Source organism: Saccopteryx leptura, chromosome 1, assembly GCF_036850995.1.
Source record: "Saccopteryx leptura isolate mSacLep1 chromosome 1, mSacLep1_pri_phased_curated, whole genome shotgun sequence".
NCBI classification, from domain to species: domain Eukaryota; kingdom Metazoa; phylum Chordata; class Mammalia; order Chiroptera; family Emballonuridae; genus Saccopteryx; species Saccopteryx leptura.
In genome coordinates this window covers 180,996,817-181,017,057 of record NC_089503.1, presented here as the reverse complement: position 1 = coordinate 181,017,057, position 20,241 = coordinate 180,996,817, and the positions used below count along the sequence as shown (strand labels likewise).

Below are 20,241 nucleotides of genomic sequence, written 5' to 3'. Positions count from 1 at the left end.
GGTTTTGGAGTGCAACCCTCATAGAGAGAAAGGAAGAGAAGAGAAAAGATAATGGGAGATGTAACACTTATGGGTAGTGTAGTTCAAGGAGAGGAGAGAGTAAGACCGGTAGAGAGTTAATCGGCCAAATTGGAGGAGGAAAAAAAAAGTATCAAGAATGAAGATAAGAGAAACAAACGAACAAATATAATAAAATGGGATAGGTTATAAAGTCTGCAGATTATTCTTGATTTTGAGAGGTTATCTTCTTGCTTTTTCTTTTCTCTCCCTCTTCCTGGTCGGTGACTCTGTACCCCGGGTTTTGCCCCTTTGCCACGCTCAGGTGGAGGTTTGCAGTTGATAAGTCTCTATGGCAATGTCATGTATTGTGCTTTAGTCTCTTTGGCAGTCGAGGCTATTAGCATTTATAGGCTCCGACAGTGAGAGAGTCCGTGTTCCTGGAGCCTTTCTCCTAGTCTTTCCTTCCTCAATTAGTAGCCTGATAATCCAGCTATGGGGTTGCTGCTGCCTCTGCCTGGATAGTAAGAGGCTCAAAGAGCTGGCAACTCCCCACTCTATTTCCACTCAGCACAGGGCTCTGGGTAAGGCTCAGTCAGTCAGAGCTGCTAGCATAATCAGGCGGGCTTTCCACCCACTCACAGACCTCTGGCTCTGCCACTCTGTCCGGTAACACAAGCGGGTGCCCACTTCCGGGGCGCTTGGAGAAAACTCTCACTCACTGGCTGCGCGCGCAGACCAGGATATCCGGCCAGCAGTCTCATGCTCTGAGTGAAAACCCCGACCGCAGGGAAAAGTTGCAGCGTTGGAATTGAGTCTCGCTCCGTCCCCGTGCACGGCTTTTGCAAGGCGCTGGGGGGGCCCGAGATTCCGCTTTGGCCCACACAAAGGCCCCTGACTCTGCTCCTCTGTGCAATGACACGGACGCGCACTGCCGAGGCACTCGGAGGAATCGCTCACTCCTTATCTGCGCGCGCAAACCAGGATATGAGGCCGGCCGCTTTCCCTCTGAGTGAAACACCCTCGGCAAGGAAAATCTCCACCATTGGAATTAGTTCTCACTCCCTCCCGTGCGTGGCTTTCCCAGGGCGCTGGGGCTGCCCAGAGACTCTGCCCTCGGCCCACAGAAAGGCCTCTGACCCTGCCTCTCCGTGGGGCAACACGGGCATTAACTCCCGGGGCCTAGGAAGAAATCTCTCGCCCACTAACTGCGCACCAACCAGGAGACCGGGTAAAATGGCCGCGCCGCTTGTCTTTCTTTGTTTGGGTTTGGCGCGAGTGTTAGCTTGTATTGCCCGGGTTGCCACAGGATCAGATTTTCCTCGGCTTGGATCTCCGTGCCACAGCCTGGTTCGGCCATTTGTATTCACCCCCTTTGCCCGCCTCAGTTTCTATATTCACAGTTACCAGAGAAAGCCACCCTGTTTAGGTTGGTGAGGAAGGCGGAGCATTTCTTACTCCCTATTTCCTTCGGGGTTTGGTTATATATTTAGCCAATTTTTCACTCAATCATACCTTTGGGTGTATTGCGAAGCATCTGGAAGCTCCAAGTATAGGTTTTTCTGTTTCTGGTTGAAGATCTTGTTGAGTTTTGGGGGAGATTTATCGGTATCGCTTCCTACCCCGCCATTACTCTGACGTCATCTCTCTATTTTTTTAATTAAAGATTTGTCTGTGAGCCAGATGCAGCCATCAAAAGAGCCACATCTGGTTCATGAGCCATAGGTTCCCAACCCCTGTTCTGGAGCATCACTCTGGAGTCTATGATTCTGTATCATGGACCAGAGAAAGGGAGACCTACCATCTGAGCTGTGAATTACAAATGGCATCACCAGACCTAGAGATAAAAGACAAGGTGATGACTATTCTCTTATACTTTTACAGTTCAAGCACTTTCACATCAACACACTAAGTAGTCTGCTGAGAAATCATTACCTTTCTTACCATCCGAGACTGGCATGTCTAACCAGAATGAAGGCATAATAAAAGCCCTAAAAACACAAGTGTAGGATTCAAAAATGAAAGATACTTTAACAAAAACAAATAAATGAAGAAATAAATAAGTAGCACTTGCTTGAGACAGTATAAACTTTCCCATTTTTTCTTAGGAACTCATGAGAAGTGCTGTTACTATGCTTTTGAAAAAGAAGGTGAAAATCCTGTACACTGAAAGCCATAAAACACTGATGAAAGAAACTGAAGACATAAATAAATGGAAATATTCCATGCTCATGAATGGGAAGAATTAATATAATTAAAATGGCCATATGACCCAAAGAAATACATCTACACATTCAACACAATTCCCTTTAAAATTCCACTAGCATTTTCACAGACATAAAACAAGCAATCTTAAAATGAGTATGAACTCATAAAAGACCTCAAATATCCAATGCAATCTTGAGAAAGAAAATTAAAGCTGGAGGGCATCTCACTCCCTGATTTTAAACTATATTATAAAGCTATAGTAATAAACAGTGTGATGATATGGGCAATAGAACTGAAAAAAAGAGACCAGAAATAAATCCAACATGTATGGTCAATTAATTTATAACAAGGGAGCCAAGAATATTTGATAGGAAAAGAACTGTCTCTTCAATAAATAGTTTTGGGGAAACTGGACAGCTACATGCAAAAGAATGAAACTGAACCCCTATCTGATGCCACACATAAAAATTAACTCAAAATGGATTAAAGACTCGAATGTAAATCCTGAAACTATAACATTCCTAAAAGAAAATGCAGATGGTAAACTCCTTGACAGCAATCTTGATGAAGATTTTTTGGATTTGATATCAAAGCAAAGGCAACAAAAACAAAAATAAGTGGGATGACATCAAACTGAAAAGCTTTTTCACAGCAAAGGGACCCATTAATGGAATAAAAAGGTAACCTAGAAAATGGGGAAAAAATACTTACAAATCATATATCTAATCAGGAATTAATATTCAAAATATATTAAAAATTAACTCAATAGCAAAAAAACCAACCCAATAAATAAATAAATAAGCAGAGGATCTGAATAGATATTTTTCCAAAAAGACATACAAATGGCCCAACAAGTACATGAAAAGATGCTCAACTTCACTAATTGTCAGGGAATTGCAAAATGAGATATCATCTCATGCTTGTTAGAATGCCATCATCACAGAGACAACAAATAACAAGTGTTAGCAAGGACGTGGAGAGAAGGAACTTTTGGGCACTGGGAGTGGGAATGTAAGTTGGTGCAACCACTATGGGAAACAGTATGCAGTGTCCTCAGAAAATTAAAAATAGAACTGCCATACAATCCAACAATTCTTCTCTGGGTATTTAGGCAAAGGAAATGAAAACAGTAGATTGTGTTCACTGAAGCATTATTCCAAGTAGCTAAGATGGGGAAACAAACTAAGTGTCCATCAGCAAAAGACTGAAGAGAGGGAGAGAGAGAGAGAGAGAGAGAGAGAGAGAGAGAGAGAGAGAGATGAAATATTATTCAGCCATGAAAAAGGAGGAAACCTGTCATTTTTGACAACGTGGAGGAACTTGACTATATTATGCTGAGTGAAACAAGCCAGACATAGAAAGACTAATAGTGTACGGTATCATTATATGTAAAATCTAAATTTTAAAAAGTCTGATTCATTAAAAGAGAGTAAAAAAGTGGTTACCAGGTGCTGGGGGGACCATGGAGAAAATAGGGAGAGTCTGGAAAAAGGGGACAAACTTTTAGTTATAAGATGAATAAGTTCTGAGGATCTAAGAGAAATATGTTGATTATACTTGATAACACTGTTATATAACTAAAATTTGCTAAAAGAGCAGAACTCACCATCAAAAAGATGATGGTGTTTTCATTAACTTTATGTCCTTTCACATTGTAGACATAGAATATCACATCACTACAATGTTCACTTTAAATATCTTATGATTTTATTAATCAATTATACCTCAATAAAGTTGAAAAAACAAAACTGCCAATGTTGTAAAACATGAGAAATTGTCACAGACCAGAGGCTGACTAAGGACACCAAATGCAATGTGTTATCTTGAACTGGATCTTGGAACAGAAAAAAATAATAATTTTAAAACTGGTGACATTCTAATAAAGTCTAGAGTTTGGAAATTAATAATAAAGGAAAATGAAATTGGGTGCGGGATATATAGGAAGTGTTTTTACAGTCTTTGCAATTTTTCCACCCATCTAAATTTATCCCAGAATAAAAGTTTATTTTTTAAAAAGATGCATGAGGCCCTGGCTGGTTGGCTCAGTGGTAGAGCATTGGCCTGGTGTGCAGGAGTCCCAGGTTTGATTCCTAGCCAGGGCACACAGGAGAAGCGCCCATCGGCTTCTCCATACCTCCCCCTCTCCTTCCTTTCTGTCTCTCTCTTCCCCTCCCGCAGCCGAGGCTCCATTGGAGCGGGGTTGGCCCGGGCACTGGGGATGGCTCTATGGCCTCTGCCTCAGGTGCTGGAGTGGCTCTGGTTGCAATGGAGCGGTGCCCCAGAGGGGCAGAGCATCACCCCCTGGTGGGCATGCCAGGTGGATCCCGGTCAGGCGCATGCAGGAGTCTGTCTGACTGCCTCCCTGTTTCCAACTTCAGAAAAAAAAAAAAAAAGATGCAGAGGAATTTTACAGGGCAGGTTTTAAGTGATATGTGCCCCTGTCATGGATCAAAGCAAGGACATTTCAGGGAATGGAAAACGTATGGAAATAGACAAGTCTAAAAATCACAGTAGGAGATTCTTAAGGATAAAAACTGGCAGGTCTTTAAGGGGATTTTGGCAGTTTTTGACACATTCCATGCTGTGGAGTGTCTTTCAATTTCAGACCCAGTGTACTCAGCCAGAGACAGGGCAGAGGCTAAATAACAAATGAGCAGATTTACACAACAAGCCATACCAAAGTACCTGGAGAAAGTTAAAAAGTTAATGTTCTCCAGTGGCAGAGCATTGGCCCAGCATGTGGAAGTCCCAAGATCGATTCCTGGTCAGGGCACACAGGAGAATCACCCATCTGCTTCTCCAACCCTCCCCCTCTCACTTCTCTCTCTGACTCTGTCTCTCTCTCTCTCTCTCTCTCTCTCTCTCTGTCTTCTCCTCTCCTCCTGCAGCCATGGCTCGATTAGAGTAAGTTGGCCCTGGGTGCTGAGGATGCCTCCATGGCCTCTGCCTCAGGTGCTAAAAAATGGCTCTGGTTGCAATGGAGCAAGGGCCCTAGATGGGCAGAGCATTGCCCCCTGGTGGGTTTGCTGGTGGATCCTAGTGGAGGTGCATATGGGAGTCTGCCTCTGCCTCCCCAACTCTCACTAAAAAAAAAAAAAGTTAATGTTCCACTCTTGACTAATTAATACAAAAATACATAGCAATTAAAACAAAAAAACTCATTGTAAATAATAGATATTGGAATAGGCCACGACTAAAGTGATCATGAACCCCATTTTCTAAGTCTCAAAAAATGGAAGGAATCTCAACCTGTGGATGGTTTAGATGCAGCATTTTCTATTACCTTCTTCATCTGACATTGAGTCATAATCCTTTTCAGTGGTTTCTCACTGAGCTTTTCTGATGTTTCTTTCCACTGAATTCTTGTTGCATTTCATGTCTGTAGCATTTGTCTGGCAAGTAGCATATGCCACTTTGTTCTTTTTCACTCATTTGTAAGTCCTGCCTCCCTAACCACATATTCATTCATTCATTCATTATCTACTCTTTCAATAGTCCTACCTCCCTAACCACATATTCATTCATTCATTCACCCACTGACTCTTTCAATAACCACATCAATCAATATTGGATGTCTACCAAGCACTGTGACCGGCATATTAAGGGTATTTTATTATGAATAAGACAGCATTGTTGTCCTCAAACTTTCCACCAAAGATAAAAGATAAGGAATTAATCAGACAATTAAAAAAATAGTACATTAAACACTATAACTGATACCTGCCCATGATGTTATGGGACCCCACAGGCAGGGCACCCAACCAGGCTTTTAGTTTAAAGATGAAAACATTTGAGTTGAGTTCTGCAGGACTAAAACATAAGCAACAGAGGTCAAAGGCCCAATCAAATACTTTAGAATTTTCCCAAACCTGAAGCTCAATTCTTGCAGGAAGCAGAAATTAGAATGTTAGTTAATTATGGTCAGAATAAGATTGGTATTATGGATCAAGACCATAACAATGGCTTGAGTCCAAGACACAAAGATGAATAGGGTAGAATTCCAACTCTCAAGGAGTTTGGGCAAATTTTCCTGTTCATTCTTGCTTCCATCACAAAAATTGTAATTTCTTGGATATCCCTAGCACTCAGCAAATGTTTGCTGAATTGATGACCATTCTCAGACTCACCACATCCAACAAAGCACCAAGTCCCATGAACTCTTATTTCACAATATTTCTTGCATCTGTCCCTGCTCAATTTTTCTATTTCTGCTACACTTTTCTATGACTTCCTTTCTCTACCATGAAAAGAAAACTTGACACTGGTTGCCCCTATTCTCGCTCTCATTCCTAAATGTCACATGTCACCAACAGATTTTCTGAAGCCTGCACTTGCTAAATACAGTGTCTACTGAAATATCTCCCATTTGCTTATAGAATAAAGCCCAACATTTTCAGCTTACCATTCAAATCCTCAGCCCTCCAAGGTCTTGTTCTAATCTAGCATTGTGTTTTCACATCCAACGTTCCCTTAAACAAACCTTGCCCTCCAGTCATACTTGTTAACTCCCTGGTCTTCCAAACGTTCATCTTGTTGCCCAGATTCTACTCAAAAGCCTTGGTTCAGGCCAGCCCTCAACCCAGTGCTCTTTTGGGGGGGGGGGGCTTTTAAAGTCTGATGAAAATGTTTGCCTAGGATGAAGCTTTCTGTGACCCCCTTGTCTGGATAGGAGTGATTTAAGGTCTCTCAACCCCAGGAGTTACAATTCACTAAACAACTGCTCCTGAAGGAAGCTCAATATGGATTTACTGAAGAACGAGCAGTCCAGTGGAAAAGAGAAATAGGCACACAATCAGAACACAGTGTAATACACACATCAGGGATAACATGGAAAGTTGCTGGGAGCAGATGGTGAGAGTGAGGAAAAGAAAAGATCAAGGAACCATACCCAGGGAGGTGACAAGTCACCCACATGAAGACAACAATGACAGAAGGCATCAGGACCCAAGATCTATTGGCTTGAGAGAGTAGGATAGGAGAAGCATAGCATTTGAGGAGTATAGCCAGAGATCAGCAGTAAGCAAAATATATATAACTTTTTTTTGTAAACTATCATTAAAATACGATATACATATAATGTGCAAATCTTCAGTGCTCATCTTTATACATATTACTTTGTAACTACCTCCTAAAAAATGAGATAAAATGCTATTGGTCTGCCCAGAAGCTTCCCTACCACATATTTTACCCTCAAAATTAATCATTAATCTTGATTTTTATATCCACAATCTAACTTTGCCTGTTTTTTCACATAAACAGAATCTTATGTCTGAATCTGTCCTCATTTCACTCATTAAGCCTGAGAGTCATCCATATTAGTGCATAGATATAGATATGTATACTTATAATTAAATTCTTTTCATTGCTTAATGTGTTAATCATATGAATAAATTAGCATTCATTATCTGTTCAACTATACTGGATGTCAGAATATTAGATACGAGAATATGGGATACTCAACTATACTGGAAATTAGGGATGCATCCAACTGGAACTACTAAAATAAAGCTTCAATAAACATTCAGGTACATAACTTTGGTGAACATGAACACACATTTGTTTGATATATGTATACTTTAAATTGCTGAATCATAAGGTTGACATTTGTTCAAATTACTAGATACTGCTAACAGTTTTCTAAAGTGGCTTTATGAATTATAGTCCTACCAGAAGTTATGAAAGCTAGAGATGTTTCTCACTTTCATCAAAACTTGTTACTATCAATCATTGTTCATTTCAGCCATTTTAGTGATTGTATGATCACTAAATTATGACTTTATTTTAACTGTTTAGTTCCTTGATGACTGATGACATCAAGCACCTTTTCTTGTTTAAATATCTCGCTCACTTTTCTGCTCAGTTGTCTACATTCTTCTCATTGACTTGTAGGTACTCTTTATATATTCTGGCCGTAACCCTTTGTCAGAGTGTGTGTTGGGAATACATATATCCTTCTGCTTTGTCACATACCCTTTCATTCTCTTAGTGGACTCTTTTATAAACAAAATTACTTAATTTCAATGTAGATCAGTTTATTACTCTTAATAGAGATTATTAAAACTTTTAAAGAATTTTTTCCTATTCCAACTCAATAAAGGTTTTTTATTATATTATTTTCTAGAAGCCTCATTGTTTTATTTTCTGATTGAGTTCTATAATCCACAACTATCTGATTTGTGTGTGTAGTGTAAAAGAGAAATCAAGGTCCATTTTTAATATAGATATATCATAGATTGAACACTATTTTTAAAAGACTATCTCTTTCCCATTGCACTTCAGTACTTGCCACTTTTGTTACCAATCAAGTACCTGTCAATAATAAAATACACACAAGTCTGTTTCTGTGCTCTCTATTCTGTCAATTGATCTAGTCATTTATTCTTGCACCAAACCATACTGCTCTAATGAATGTAGCTTTATAATAACTTCTCTTATCTGAAAGCAGTCATCTACCTTTGTTCTTCTTCATCAAGATTGTCTTAGCTATTCTTAGCCTTTTGTGTTTCCATTTAAATTTTGAATCCTTTTTCAACGCATGCAAACTTGCTGGGATTTTAATTAAAATTGCATTTATAGATCAATCTGGGAAAGACTCAAAAAGGCCTTACCAGTCTTGTTAAGTATTTCATACTTTTATGCTAGATTTATTCCGAAGTATTTGGTATTTCCATGCTAATGTAAATGCTAATGGTTTTCAGTTTTATTTGGAAATTATATTTTTCTAATTTAATTTTTGACTTTGTATCCAATGGCTGTGATAAATCTAGAGATATTATTAGTTCATTAACTATATCTGTTGTTTACTTTGCATTGTCAAATGTACACAATCATGTCATCTGTTGATAATGACAATTTCATTACTTTCTTCTAATTCTTACATTTTTATTTCTATTTCTTGCCTAAGACCTCTTGTACAATGCTGGATAGAGGTAGTGATAATGAACATCTCTGTCTCACAATCTATGCAGATAATTTTTTAATATTTCACCATAAAATGTGATTCTTTTTAAAGAAATTCTTCATCAGAAAAAATAGTTTATTTTAAGTTGCAGTTTATTGAGAATTTTACCATATACAGGTAGAGAATTTCATCAAATTTTTTACTTCATCTGTTGAGATAATCATATGGGCTTACTTTCATTCTATTAATTTGATAAATTGCATTAATTGATTTCCACATTTTATATCAGTTTGGCATTACTGGAATAGATTCAATGTCGTTATATGCTATTACTATATACAACAGGATTCATTACTTAATCTTTAGCTGTATATTATTCTTGTCTAAACTAGCCCCCTGGAGGCAGTATTTTATAGTATTTTGTACTTTTCTGCATTATTCACAACACTGTATTTGTATTATAACTGTATTTCTAAATGTAACATCTTGACAGGGGGACCCTGCTCTAGTCTTTGTATATTCTGCACTGTTTGGAACACAGTATATGTGATATGAATGTTTGAATCAAGTACTCATAATCTCCCAACAAAGTGTCCTTCACATAAAAGATACACTCAGTAAATATCTGTTGATAATGACTTTGTCAATGTGAGTGCTTTTTTTTATTTCAATGAGGCCCATTGTCTCAACTTAACTCCTCATGTAATTACTGCATCATACCTAACAACTTATTGGCAGAAGCACATAATACCTCAATTGGGAGAAACAGTCTGTTCACAAGGCTCGCTGTCTTCTTTAGAGAATGAAAAACCATGTTTATCACCCAAGGGCCATGATGGCTGGACCCACCATTCCTGGTCAGGTAACTCAACTTCACGTGTGGGATAGCAGTGAGGTTTTCCTACATACCTGAGTCTGCCTGGGAGAGTTTGCCGTGTTTTTACTTTTCTGCATAACCCTGCATAAGAGTTTGATATCTGAATTTAGAAATTGGGCTCACTTTTCTCTGTTTCTGAGAAAACAGAAATGTCTTTTCTTTGGGAAAAATATCTGTCTCTCAACAACCACAGTTTGACATTGCAACTGTTCTCAACTTTTCTGCTGTCCTCTGAATGCACACAGTACAATCTACCGTAGGTAGGAATCTTAGGCAATTCAGTAGTTTTAAATATCACCAATACCTCCTTGAAGCGAAGTTTCTGGGTTGGCACTTCACCACTAGATCTGCATCTGCCTAACTATCTACTTCTCAGTCTATTCCGTGTGGAAATATAACATATTGCTGCCACTGCCTTGTCCCAGAAGTTTATCAGAGTTCTTGATCTTTACAGCTAAAATAGCAGAACTAAAAACCCTTAGTTTTAAACCTGAGATACAGAAGTCTGTAAAGAGAAGCAAAAACTTTTAGAGAAACTAGCCAGGTGGTGTGCGGCTATTATATAAAAGAAAGGAAGAAAAAGAAATCTTAACTACAATAACTTTGCACTTCTCAAGTGAAATATATCAAATATGATATCACAGACTATTAGTGCTTTGGCAGGAGCTCATCAGACTGGAGCGGTGTTAAAATAAGTCAGCCACACCCAACAGAGTTCAAATAAGTCAAAATCTTCAGAACAAACTGAAATGTCAGCCCACAGTAAGAGAAGCCCATGAGTGAAATAAATATGCTACCTACAGTGGTGACAAATACGATAATAAACATGACACTGAGATCCATTAGAACACTCTCAGGAGACATCTAAACTTTCATTTCTTGACTGATGAGTTAGAGAGGTGGAGAGTCCTGCCTTGGCTTAGACTTTGTTCTGTTTATCTAAAAGCACATGGCAAATACTCCTGGTAAATGTTAATGTTCTTCAATGTTTGTCAGACTAAAATGACCCAGTGTGGCCACTAATACATAAACATAGAAAAGGCTATTTTCTGCTTATTTGTTTGATTGATTTTTAATGGAACATTTTAAAGACTCATTCCCTTAGGTTGAACTCGGTCTTCGGTGCTGTACAAATCTGCTCTGTGGAGTGTAATACTTTTAGGAATCCTCTCCATGGGACATAAATAGCATTACATAAGAGCCTAGACCATGGTGACCAAGTTTGCTCCAGTCCATTTATTCTTTACTCATCATGTGAATAATTTATTCCAGGAAGCAAGTGTGCACTTGGCATTTATTTACTATTTACTGGTAACATAAAGTCTACATAAGCAGGTACAAATTCACACTTAGAAGAGACATTTTTTTTTAAGCAAGGTATTTACCAAACCAAGCAGGAGACTAAGGTTCCGTACAAGTGTGAACATTTAGGATGCTATCTTCCACTCTTTACAAGTTCTCTTCTGCTGTCTCTTTTAATTTTAAATCGGCTTTCTGAGTCACCAAGCAGATAAATAAAATATCGCTCGACTTAATTCAACCAGCACAGTACTGGCAAAGAAATTTGGGTTTGAGGACCAGGCAGGGAGCTGGTCTCTAGTAGCAGAGCCTGCAGAGAAAGTGAGAACAAGAAGAGTCAGCCACAGCAGGACCAGGCAGAGAGCAAGCAGGTGCCCACTGGCCCAGGAAACAGGCCCCCAAGGAATAGACTGGAGGCCAGGCTGGGAGGCAATCTAACAGGCTTCCGGTGCTGCACTGGCTTTGCTGGCTAAAGAACCCACGGTCCTTGTGTCCAGAACTATATATATGCAGACAGGTTGATCTCAACTTTGAAAAGTGGTAGCTCTTTGGGTGGAGTGTGAGGGTTCAGTCAGCCAACCAGACAACCCCTGAGAAGAAATCACATCTGTAGGGACCGTGTGGTGAGCTTTAACACAGGCCATGCACAGTGTGCACTAAGTTAAGAGCTGTATGGGATGCGGTCGTTGTAATGAGTTAAGCACAGATGTCCTTCCTCTTTCTTCTGGGTGTTGGCTAAATCTGCCTTTCTCCCCCTCTTTGAAGCAGCCTGGGCCATGAAACTTTCTTTGGCCAATAAAAGGCAGTCAAAAGAAATATCACTTCTGGATGGAAACAGTGAGAGACATTACATGATTCACCAGTATCCCTTTTAACTGTCTTGACAATCTTAGAGGCAATGATCAGATCAGAATGGAGCTTCCATTGACCCAGACAACTAAAATGAGAAAACACCCAGTTGCTATAGACTGGGGGTTTGTCTTCCCCCTAATTCAGATGTTTCTATTCCCCAAAATCCTTATCCCCAGTATACTGGCATTTGGAGGTGGAGCCATTGGGAGGGGATTAGATAATGAGGCTGCAGCCATTGTGAATCGGATTAGTGCCCTTATAAAAGTGCCCAGAGAGCTCCCTCGCCCTTTCTACCATGTGAGGACTCAATGAAAAGAGGGCTGCCTGAGATTCTGGAAGCAGGCTCTCATCAGACACCAAATCTGCCCACACCTTGATCGTGAACTTCCAGCCTCTGGAACTGTGAAAAGTAAATGTTCATTGTCTATAAGCCACCCAGTCCATGGTATTCTGTTATAACAGCCTGAATGAACTAAGACACTGTAAACCTGCATAGGTGAAAAGCAAGAGGGGAGCACACACTTTTGTGGTGTTGAGTCCCCCACATTGGGGGTCTATGTGTCACTGCAGTACAGACAAGGACTGTCTCCTTGAATCGTCCCAGCAAACCTGCAACTCCTTCACAAAGGACTGTGAATACACATCCTATTGACTAGGAGTCATTTGCCTAAGATCAAAAAGTTAATAAGAGATGGAGTCAAAGTCTAAACCAAGGTCTGTCTAACCAGAGCCCTACCCATATCCACATTTTAGCAAGCTGAATAAGCAGGGCAGAAAATAAGGCATCTCCACCTTCATAAATGTACCAGGAAACTTGTACACATACACAAAACCAGGTGACTAAGCAGAGTAGCCTCTCTCACTTTGAAAAAAAAAAGTTTGAATAGCCCATATACCACCAAAGAATGCCAGTCTAATGGTACACTGTCCTTTGGATAGTCAAATTATGAAACGGTGACTCTTAAAGTGACTGTGCCCCAGGGAGGTCTGACAGAGCAGAAGAGGGCTGGGGTGTTAAGGAAGTGTCTACATGCTTTTTTTGCTTTGCTAGACCGTATGCTTCCCTTTTACATTATATCTAAAGTCAATATAGATCCTATAGAAAATAGACTTCTATTGTTCCCCAAATCTAACCCTTCTAAAGCTATAGGCATTACAATAAAAATAATAAAGCAAAATAATCAAGAACCAAGAGCAATGTTTGTAGCTAATGAGACAACAGTCTATGTACAGCCAGAAATTTTACTTATCCCTGGATTTTCCAAGTGGAGTTCAATGTCCAAAATCCATGGTACACACATGTCTTCTTCTTCTTCTTTTTTTTTTTTTTTTTTTTTTTTTTTGACAGAGACAGAGAGAGTCAGAGAGAAAGATAGGGACAGACAGACAGGAAGGAAGAGAGATGAGAAGTATCAATTCTTCATTGTAGCACTTTAGTTGTTCACTGATTGCTTTCTCATATGGGCCTTGACCATGGGGCTACAGCAGACCGAGTGACCCCTTGTTCAAGCCAGTGACTTTGGGCTCAAGTTGGTGAGCCTTGCTCAAACCAGATGAAACTGCGCTCAAGCTGGCGACCTTGGGGCCTCGAAACTGGGTCCTCCGCATCCCAGTCCAACACTTTATCCACTGCGCCACCGCCTGATCAGGCCAAACACATCTTCTAATCATGTGTGTAGCTTCTAATCATGCCCTGAAAATGGAAGAATTCCCTCATATACATTATTTCTTTATGGGTGTTCATCTTAAGTATTGACCAACTAAAACAACAAGAATCAAATTTACAGATAGGTTGAAAACCTTCCAATCCTACAACAATTCATGTCACTTTTCTTTTGTCTAACTAGGTGACAGTCCTGTAGTCTTTCAACCAGAAAAGGAGAAAGAAATTATATATCCTCATTTTTAGTGAAGTGGGTGGAAATATATTCTCTAGCTGTCACTTTACACTGTTATTGACTTTCAGATTAATCAATGCCTCTAAAGTCTGGACAGAGTCCACACACCGCCACATTTCATTTCAGGGAATTCCATTATTGCAGTAACTGAATATGTGTGTCATTTGAAGCCATAATTTATTTATGCTCTTAATACTAAATCAACGCTTAATGCATCAGCAAAACAACAGTAGGCTGTTTTCATGTAAATTATCTTCATAATTATTAGTTCACTCTTAACAATAAAAATCATGGTCATCCAGTTGATTAGAAAGAACAAAGGGTGTTTTTGTTTTTTTTTTTCATTTTTCTGAAGCTGGAAACAGGGAGAGACAGTCAGACTCCCGCATGCGCCCGACCGGGATCCACCCGGCACGCCCACCAGGGGCAATGCTCTGCCCACCAGGGGGCGATGCTCTGCCCATCCTGGGCGTCGCCATGTTGTGACCAGAGCCACTCTAGCGCCTGAGGCAGAGGCCAGAGAGCCATCCCCAGCGCCCGGGCCATCTTTGCTCCAATGGAGCCTTGGCTGCGGGAGGGGAAGAGAGAGACAGAGAGGAAAGCGCGGTGGAGGGGTGGAGAAGCAAATGGGTGCTTCTCCTGTGTGCCCTGACCGGGAATCGAACTCGGGTCCTCCGAACGCTAGGCCAACGAAAGGGTGTTTTTCTTTTAACTACCATCATCACTTCATATGAACTTCATATGACACACTCATCCCAATCTCTGTAACATCTAATCTAAAGGTGCCACATATATTCATAACATTGTCTATAATAAAGTCAACATTATGTTTTCATGCTTTGTGTGGTCATAATATACTAGGGGACATTTGTTACGGATTTTTAAATTTCCAATATTTAATTTGAAATTAATATCAAACAACTTGAAGCATCATAATGTACCCAACATGATACATATTCTAAATACCCAGAAACATGCTTATGCTAATTTATCATTTTCTTAGCACTGTCATAAATATTATTTCATTTAAAAAGTTTGTAGATGTTTCAAAGGAACAAAAGAATACCACAAAAAATTTCCTTTGAAGCAAAGTCCCCTTTCTAACTGAAAGCAAGTATCAAGAAAAACAGAGTACGTTTCAAGAATGTGTTTAAGAAAGCAAACAACAATGCTATATTAATGTAAATAACGAACAAAATGATTGATTTAAAAAATATTATTGTTAAATAAATGCAATGCTCTCTTTTGGAGCACTTGAGTAAAGAAGAAAGCGTAGATCCTTGCATGGGGATACTGCCCTGGCCCACCTGGTATGACTTCATACTTTCAATGAAAACCTAAATGGAGAAACCATTTAAATATAACGTAGGCAATGTCTGTGACTCAAGAAGACATACTCACAGAAGACTGCGCTATTGATTTTCAGTAAGAGAATAAAGGAAATAGATCAGCTAAAAGCACAAGCTGCAAAGGAACACACATTCCAAGTGAAATTGAAATAAAGATATATCACCATCTTAAGGCTAGACCATTCCCAGGTACTAAAACCAGATAACATCAAATGTCAAATTACATAAAGATGCTATTTGTTCCCCTTTAAACTAATAATAGCACGGGTTCCTTTGCTGATTCTTGGGTTTGCATTTTTAAGTGGATACGGCTGCTTCTCAAACAACTTGCCATCCTAGAAATCTTCAATTAGTTCCAGGGTCTTATGGATGAGACAGCCTTTGGATATTAAAAAAAAAAATGGTGCTCTATACACAAGACAAAGGCCGCTGTCCAACTCAAAGCTTTAAATTTGAGGTTTCAGGGACTTAATCAGGCCCTCAAAGAAAAGGCAGTGACTTTTCTTTCTGAGTTTAAGTGAAATACCCTCCTGAGGTTTCCTTCTGGGAAGCTTGTCCCTGCAAAAGACCAGGGGACAGGAGAAGGGGAAGGGTCAGATGGGACTCAGGTCAGCACAGCGGTAGATGTGTGAGTTCCAGAAGTTCCCGCTCTTATCTCCTTATCATAATTGGAATTGTGACCCAAATATGAGGAAACCTCCACATTCCACGAACAGACTCAATTTAGATTATGCAGCTCCGCAGGAAGAAACAGCATCCTCTCCTTAGCTGCTTGGTGCTGCACTCTTGAGATAACTCTCATTTCACTTGAACATTTGGTTTAGAAGATGCTGATGGATCAGATTTGAAATTGTGGATGCACTAAACGCCTCTTTAGAAGGACTTTCTCTTTCCAGAGGTTCCTTAGGGATTCAGCCCAGAGCTCATAACGCTTGGCGGGAAGCCCGCACTCTGTGGCAGTGGAGGTCCCTGCTCACCTTCTCCCACCCTCCAGAGTGGCGCGTTCCGGGGGAGCTGGGCGACCTGCTCTTTCTTTTTCCTTGTACCTTTCTCCTAGCAACGCGCACATCTCCCCCGAGTTGGGCTCCAGTAGAGAAGATCGCCAATTGCTCTTCCCAGAGGCCACTCTGCAGGAAACTAACTGCTTGTGCAGGGGCCCAGGGTGAGTCGCCAGAGATGCCAACTTTAAGGATTCTTTGCTAGTTTGTGGATGGAGTTAAATAGCCCCCAAAGACCCGCACAAACACCCCGCGAAAGCCCACTCCCACGCAATGCAACGCCGGGTTCCTCGGACCATGCTGGTGGCAGCTCCATTTCTTGTCACCCCGCACCCCAACGCACAGTGCAAATGAGCCCTACAGAGGGGAACCTGCGGGGAGGTCTAGGTGTGTGGTGGACGGGCAGTCCCTGGAGAGAAAGCTTCCCTTCCCTCCGCCACAGCCCGGTCATTGTGGCAAGAAAGTGCAGGAGGAGAAGCCACCCGCCGAGGCCCCCCAGCCACACGCGTGGGGTGAGTAGGCGCGCGCGGCAGGTGCGGGCCCAGGCCCCGGGGAGCGAGGCGCCCTTACGTGCTCCAGCTTGTCTTTCCTCCAGAGCCAGACGCTGGCGCTGTAGTCCTGCTGCCTGACGCTGCTGTAGAAGTTTGCGCCCACTCGGGTCAGGCTTGGCGAGGGCTCCTTGGGGCGGCTTTTGATCCTCATCTGCTCGAAGCCCTCGTGGGGGGAGGTCGAGAGCCACTCGTGCTGCCGGATCTCCATACTGACATGACCAGGCGGCGGGCGGCGCACAGCGGACTCAGGATGGTTGTGGAGAGCCGGGCACCGAGGGCGCGCGGGAGGCCGGGCGGGAGCCGGGGAGGGGACGCACGGATGCCGGGAGCGCACTGTCGGGCGGGAGGAGCAACGCGGAAGGAGAGGGGCGGGAGTGGAGCGGCCGAGGTCGAGGAAGGAGAGGGGAGTCGGAGGAGAGACGGAACAGGGGTGGGGGCGAGAGGGAGTCAGGGAGGGAGGTAAGCTTGCTCCAGGAAGCAGAAGTGCGGGTGTAGGTGGCGTGGCCGCGTTGTCAACGGCCGCTGCGGTCCCGAGAGGGCGCTCCGCACGCCGGCTCCTTGCGGCACCAACTGGGACCCGGCCGGTGGGGCGGGAGCGGGAGGGAAGTAGGGAGGCAGCGGTGCGGGTGGGAGGGGCCGCCGCCTGCTGAGCCAGCCCGAGCCCGCGGGTTGGTGCAGTGAGAGCCGCAGCCCCTTCCTCCGTGCCCTGGCCAGGCGGCGGCTCGGGCGGCGGACTAGGACCGCGGGCCCTCCACTAGCTACACCTCCCCCTCCAGCATCTCCACTGGAAGGCGAGTAAACCCTGGAGAAGTGAGCGCGAGCGCTGGACTGCATCCCCAGACGCTCAGGATCCACCTCCGTCCTTCCCCCACGCCCAACCTGCAGCGCCCCCGCTCCCGCCCCGATCTGGCTTTACATCCCCTTATTCTGAAAGTTCAATAACTTCCCACTTCCGGAGCCTTAGCTTAGGGCATAGGGTGCCTAGTAACCTATGTCCACAAGGACTGTGTTTTCTAGAGCCTTGCACACCACTTTCCTGCGAGGCTCTAGCAGTGCAGTAGCTGGGCGGCTAGGCTTGCGCGACCTGCTCATCACAGTGTCCACTTTGAACAAAGCGCCTGGCGGCCCCACCCCACCGGATCCTAGGCAACCGGCACCTGGACCCTCTCCGCCAGCGCTCTGCCTTCACTGATCAAAGGCCCCGAGGGCCGGCCTTTACTCTCCAATGGTTTTTATACCACCTTTTCCTCTCAGGCTTAATCCTAAAACAGCCAGGAATGATTAATAATTACATCTTAGATCTCTTTATCTTTTGCTATCTTTGGAGTTAGTACTTCAAAACATTTTTTTTTTATATGATTGAAACGCTATATAACAACTAGTGTTAAGGATTTCTCAGTTCTACTTAAAAGCTTGGGAAATGTATGAAGGCTAGAGAAGTATTCTGGAGATTTTAAAGAGAGCCAGCACAGAGGGTAAACTGAACTCTCTTGCCAGCCCGGGCAGAAGTGTTCTCCAACCCTGGCCAATGTGAGGGATGGTTTCAAAGACCGTCTTGCAAAGAAAAGTCAAGTTTTGTAGAGGGGAAGGATTGTGTCTGACACCCTTTTAGAATATCCCTAGTAGAAGATGATATTGTAATAATAATAGTTTAAATAAAACTGAATAATCAATTTGGGGATGAAGCAACTGGATACAAATAACATACACAATTTTTGTTTATTCTGGATTGGTTTTCTTAGGAGCTGAATAGTTTGTGTAATATACGCTCCTGCTGGTGGGTTGTCTCTGAGTTTCACAGTTATTCTGCAAGAAAGAAGTTATAAACTCCATTTTCCAGGTGTGGGAACTGAGACTCAAGCAGCAATTACACTTCAAATCAAGGATTTGAACCAGGATTACAAGGTTGTAAAAAACTACACATTCCATTGTCTTGTCTCCCGTTTTTTGTTATTACAATTTAGCCTTCACCGATTTTGCATTTTTAAAAGTTTAACACAATATAAATGAATATAATTATATAACTTTCATAATATTGGTGTTTGAAAACCTTGACCTCCTTTCTGCACAGGATCTTCTGCTTTTTGCTTTATAAGATCAAACTGTGGGTTATGTGATATATCCAAACCTTGACAAGGGACAGATATTCAATTCAGAATAATAACAAATCATCTCACTGATGAAGAATTTAAACAAATGGTATCCATATCAAGTTGGATTTTCATGTTGAACAGATTTTTTAAAAACTACACCTTTATAAGAAAATCACTCTAGTAGTTGCTACTATCTCCACTTTTTGAAAAGAATATCCTTGAAGCATATATGTGACAGGCAAACTACTGAATTGAGCATTATAATCAATTCACTGATAATGTTTGTTAGGATCAAAAAAATATCAGGAAAAGCATAAATTTTTACTGTTTCATCCCCAATCTGCATGAATAGAAAACCTAAGGCTGAAAGTACCAAGAAGTAACTGGGAGTATTTTATTAATCCTTTTGTAACAATTATGGCCATTTCCATAATATTTTAAACCCTTCAGCATGTTTTCATACCTTTATCACATTTACTTAATGAGAAAATTATCTGAAAGTCATCCTGGTAGTTGCTACCATTTCCATTTTTTGATAAAAGGAAACTGAAGCTCATGGAAATTAAATGACCTGCTCAAAGTTATGTGTCTAGTTAATTACAGAATCTGGTCAATAAGCCAGATTCACTGACTATAAATAAGTAACTTTTTTACCACATCAAATCAAAAAAATCAAAAGTGAATATTTCTTAGTACAGTGCTTACATGTTTTCTTTTTCATGTTTATTTTTACTGAGTATGACCAGGTTTTATAAAAGGTTCATTACTGATGAATAAAATACTTCAATTATGAGACTTTCCTTGGTAGTCTGTCTGCATCATGACCACCTTAATTACACTCACATTATGCAAGACCACATTAAAACACTGACCCGGCCCTGGCCGGTTGGCTCAGTGGTAGAGCGTCGTCCTGGCGTGCGGAAGTCCCGGGTTCGATTCCCGGCCAGGGCACACAGGAGAGGTGCCCATCTGCCTCTCCACCCCTCCCTCTCTCCTTCCTCTCTGTCTCTCTCTTCCCCTCCTGCAGCCAAGGTTCCATTGGAGCAAAGTTGGCCCAGGCGCTGAGGATGGCTCCTTGGCCTCTGCCCCAGGCACTAGAGTGGCTCTGGTCGCGACAGAGCAATGCCCGGATGGGCAGAACATTGCCCCCTGGTGGGTGTGCCGGGTGGATCCCGGTTGGGCGCATGCGGGAGTCTGTCTGACTGCCTCCCCGTTTCC

General features: G+C 41.9%; 1 protein-coding gene across 2 annotated transcripts in view; it reads right to left on the bottom strand.

The window, feature by feature from the left end:
* The window catches only part of PLD5 (phospholipase D family member 5), a 264,686-nt gene extending 246,992 nt beyond the window's left edge, over positions 1 to 17,694 (bottom strand). For both annotated transcript variants that reach the window (XM_066382203.1, XM_066382210.1), the window contains exon 1: positions 16,950 to 17,694. In XM_066382203.1, coding sequence (XP_066238300.1) covers positions 16,950 to 17,138 — 189 coding nt within the window. In that variant the 5' untranslated portion in view covers positions 17,139 to 17,694. The remainder of the gene's footprint in view (positions 1 to 16,949) is intronic.
* Positions 17,695 to 20,241: the final 2,547 nt, after the last annotated feature.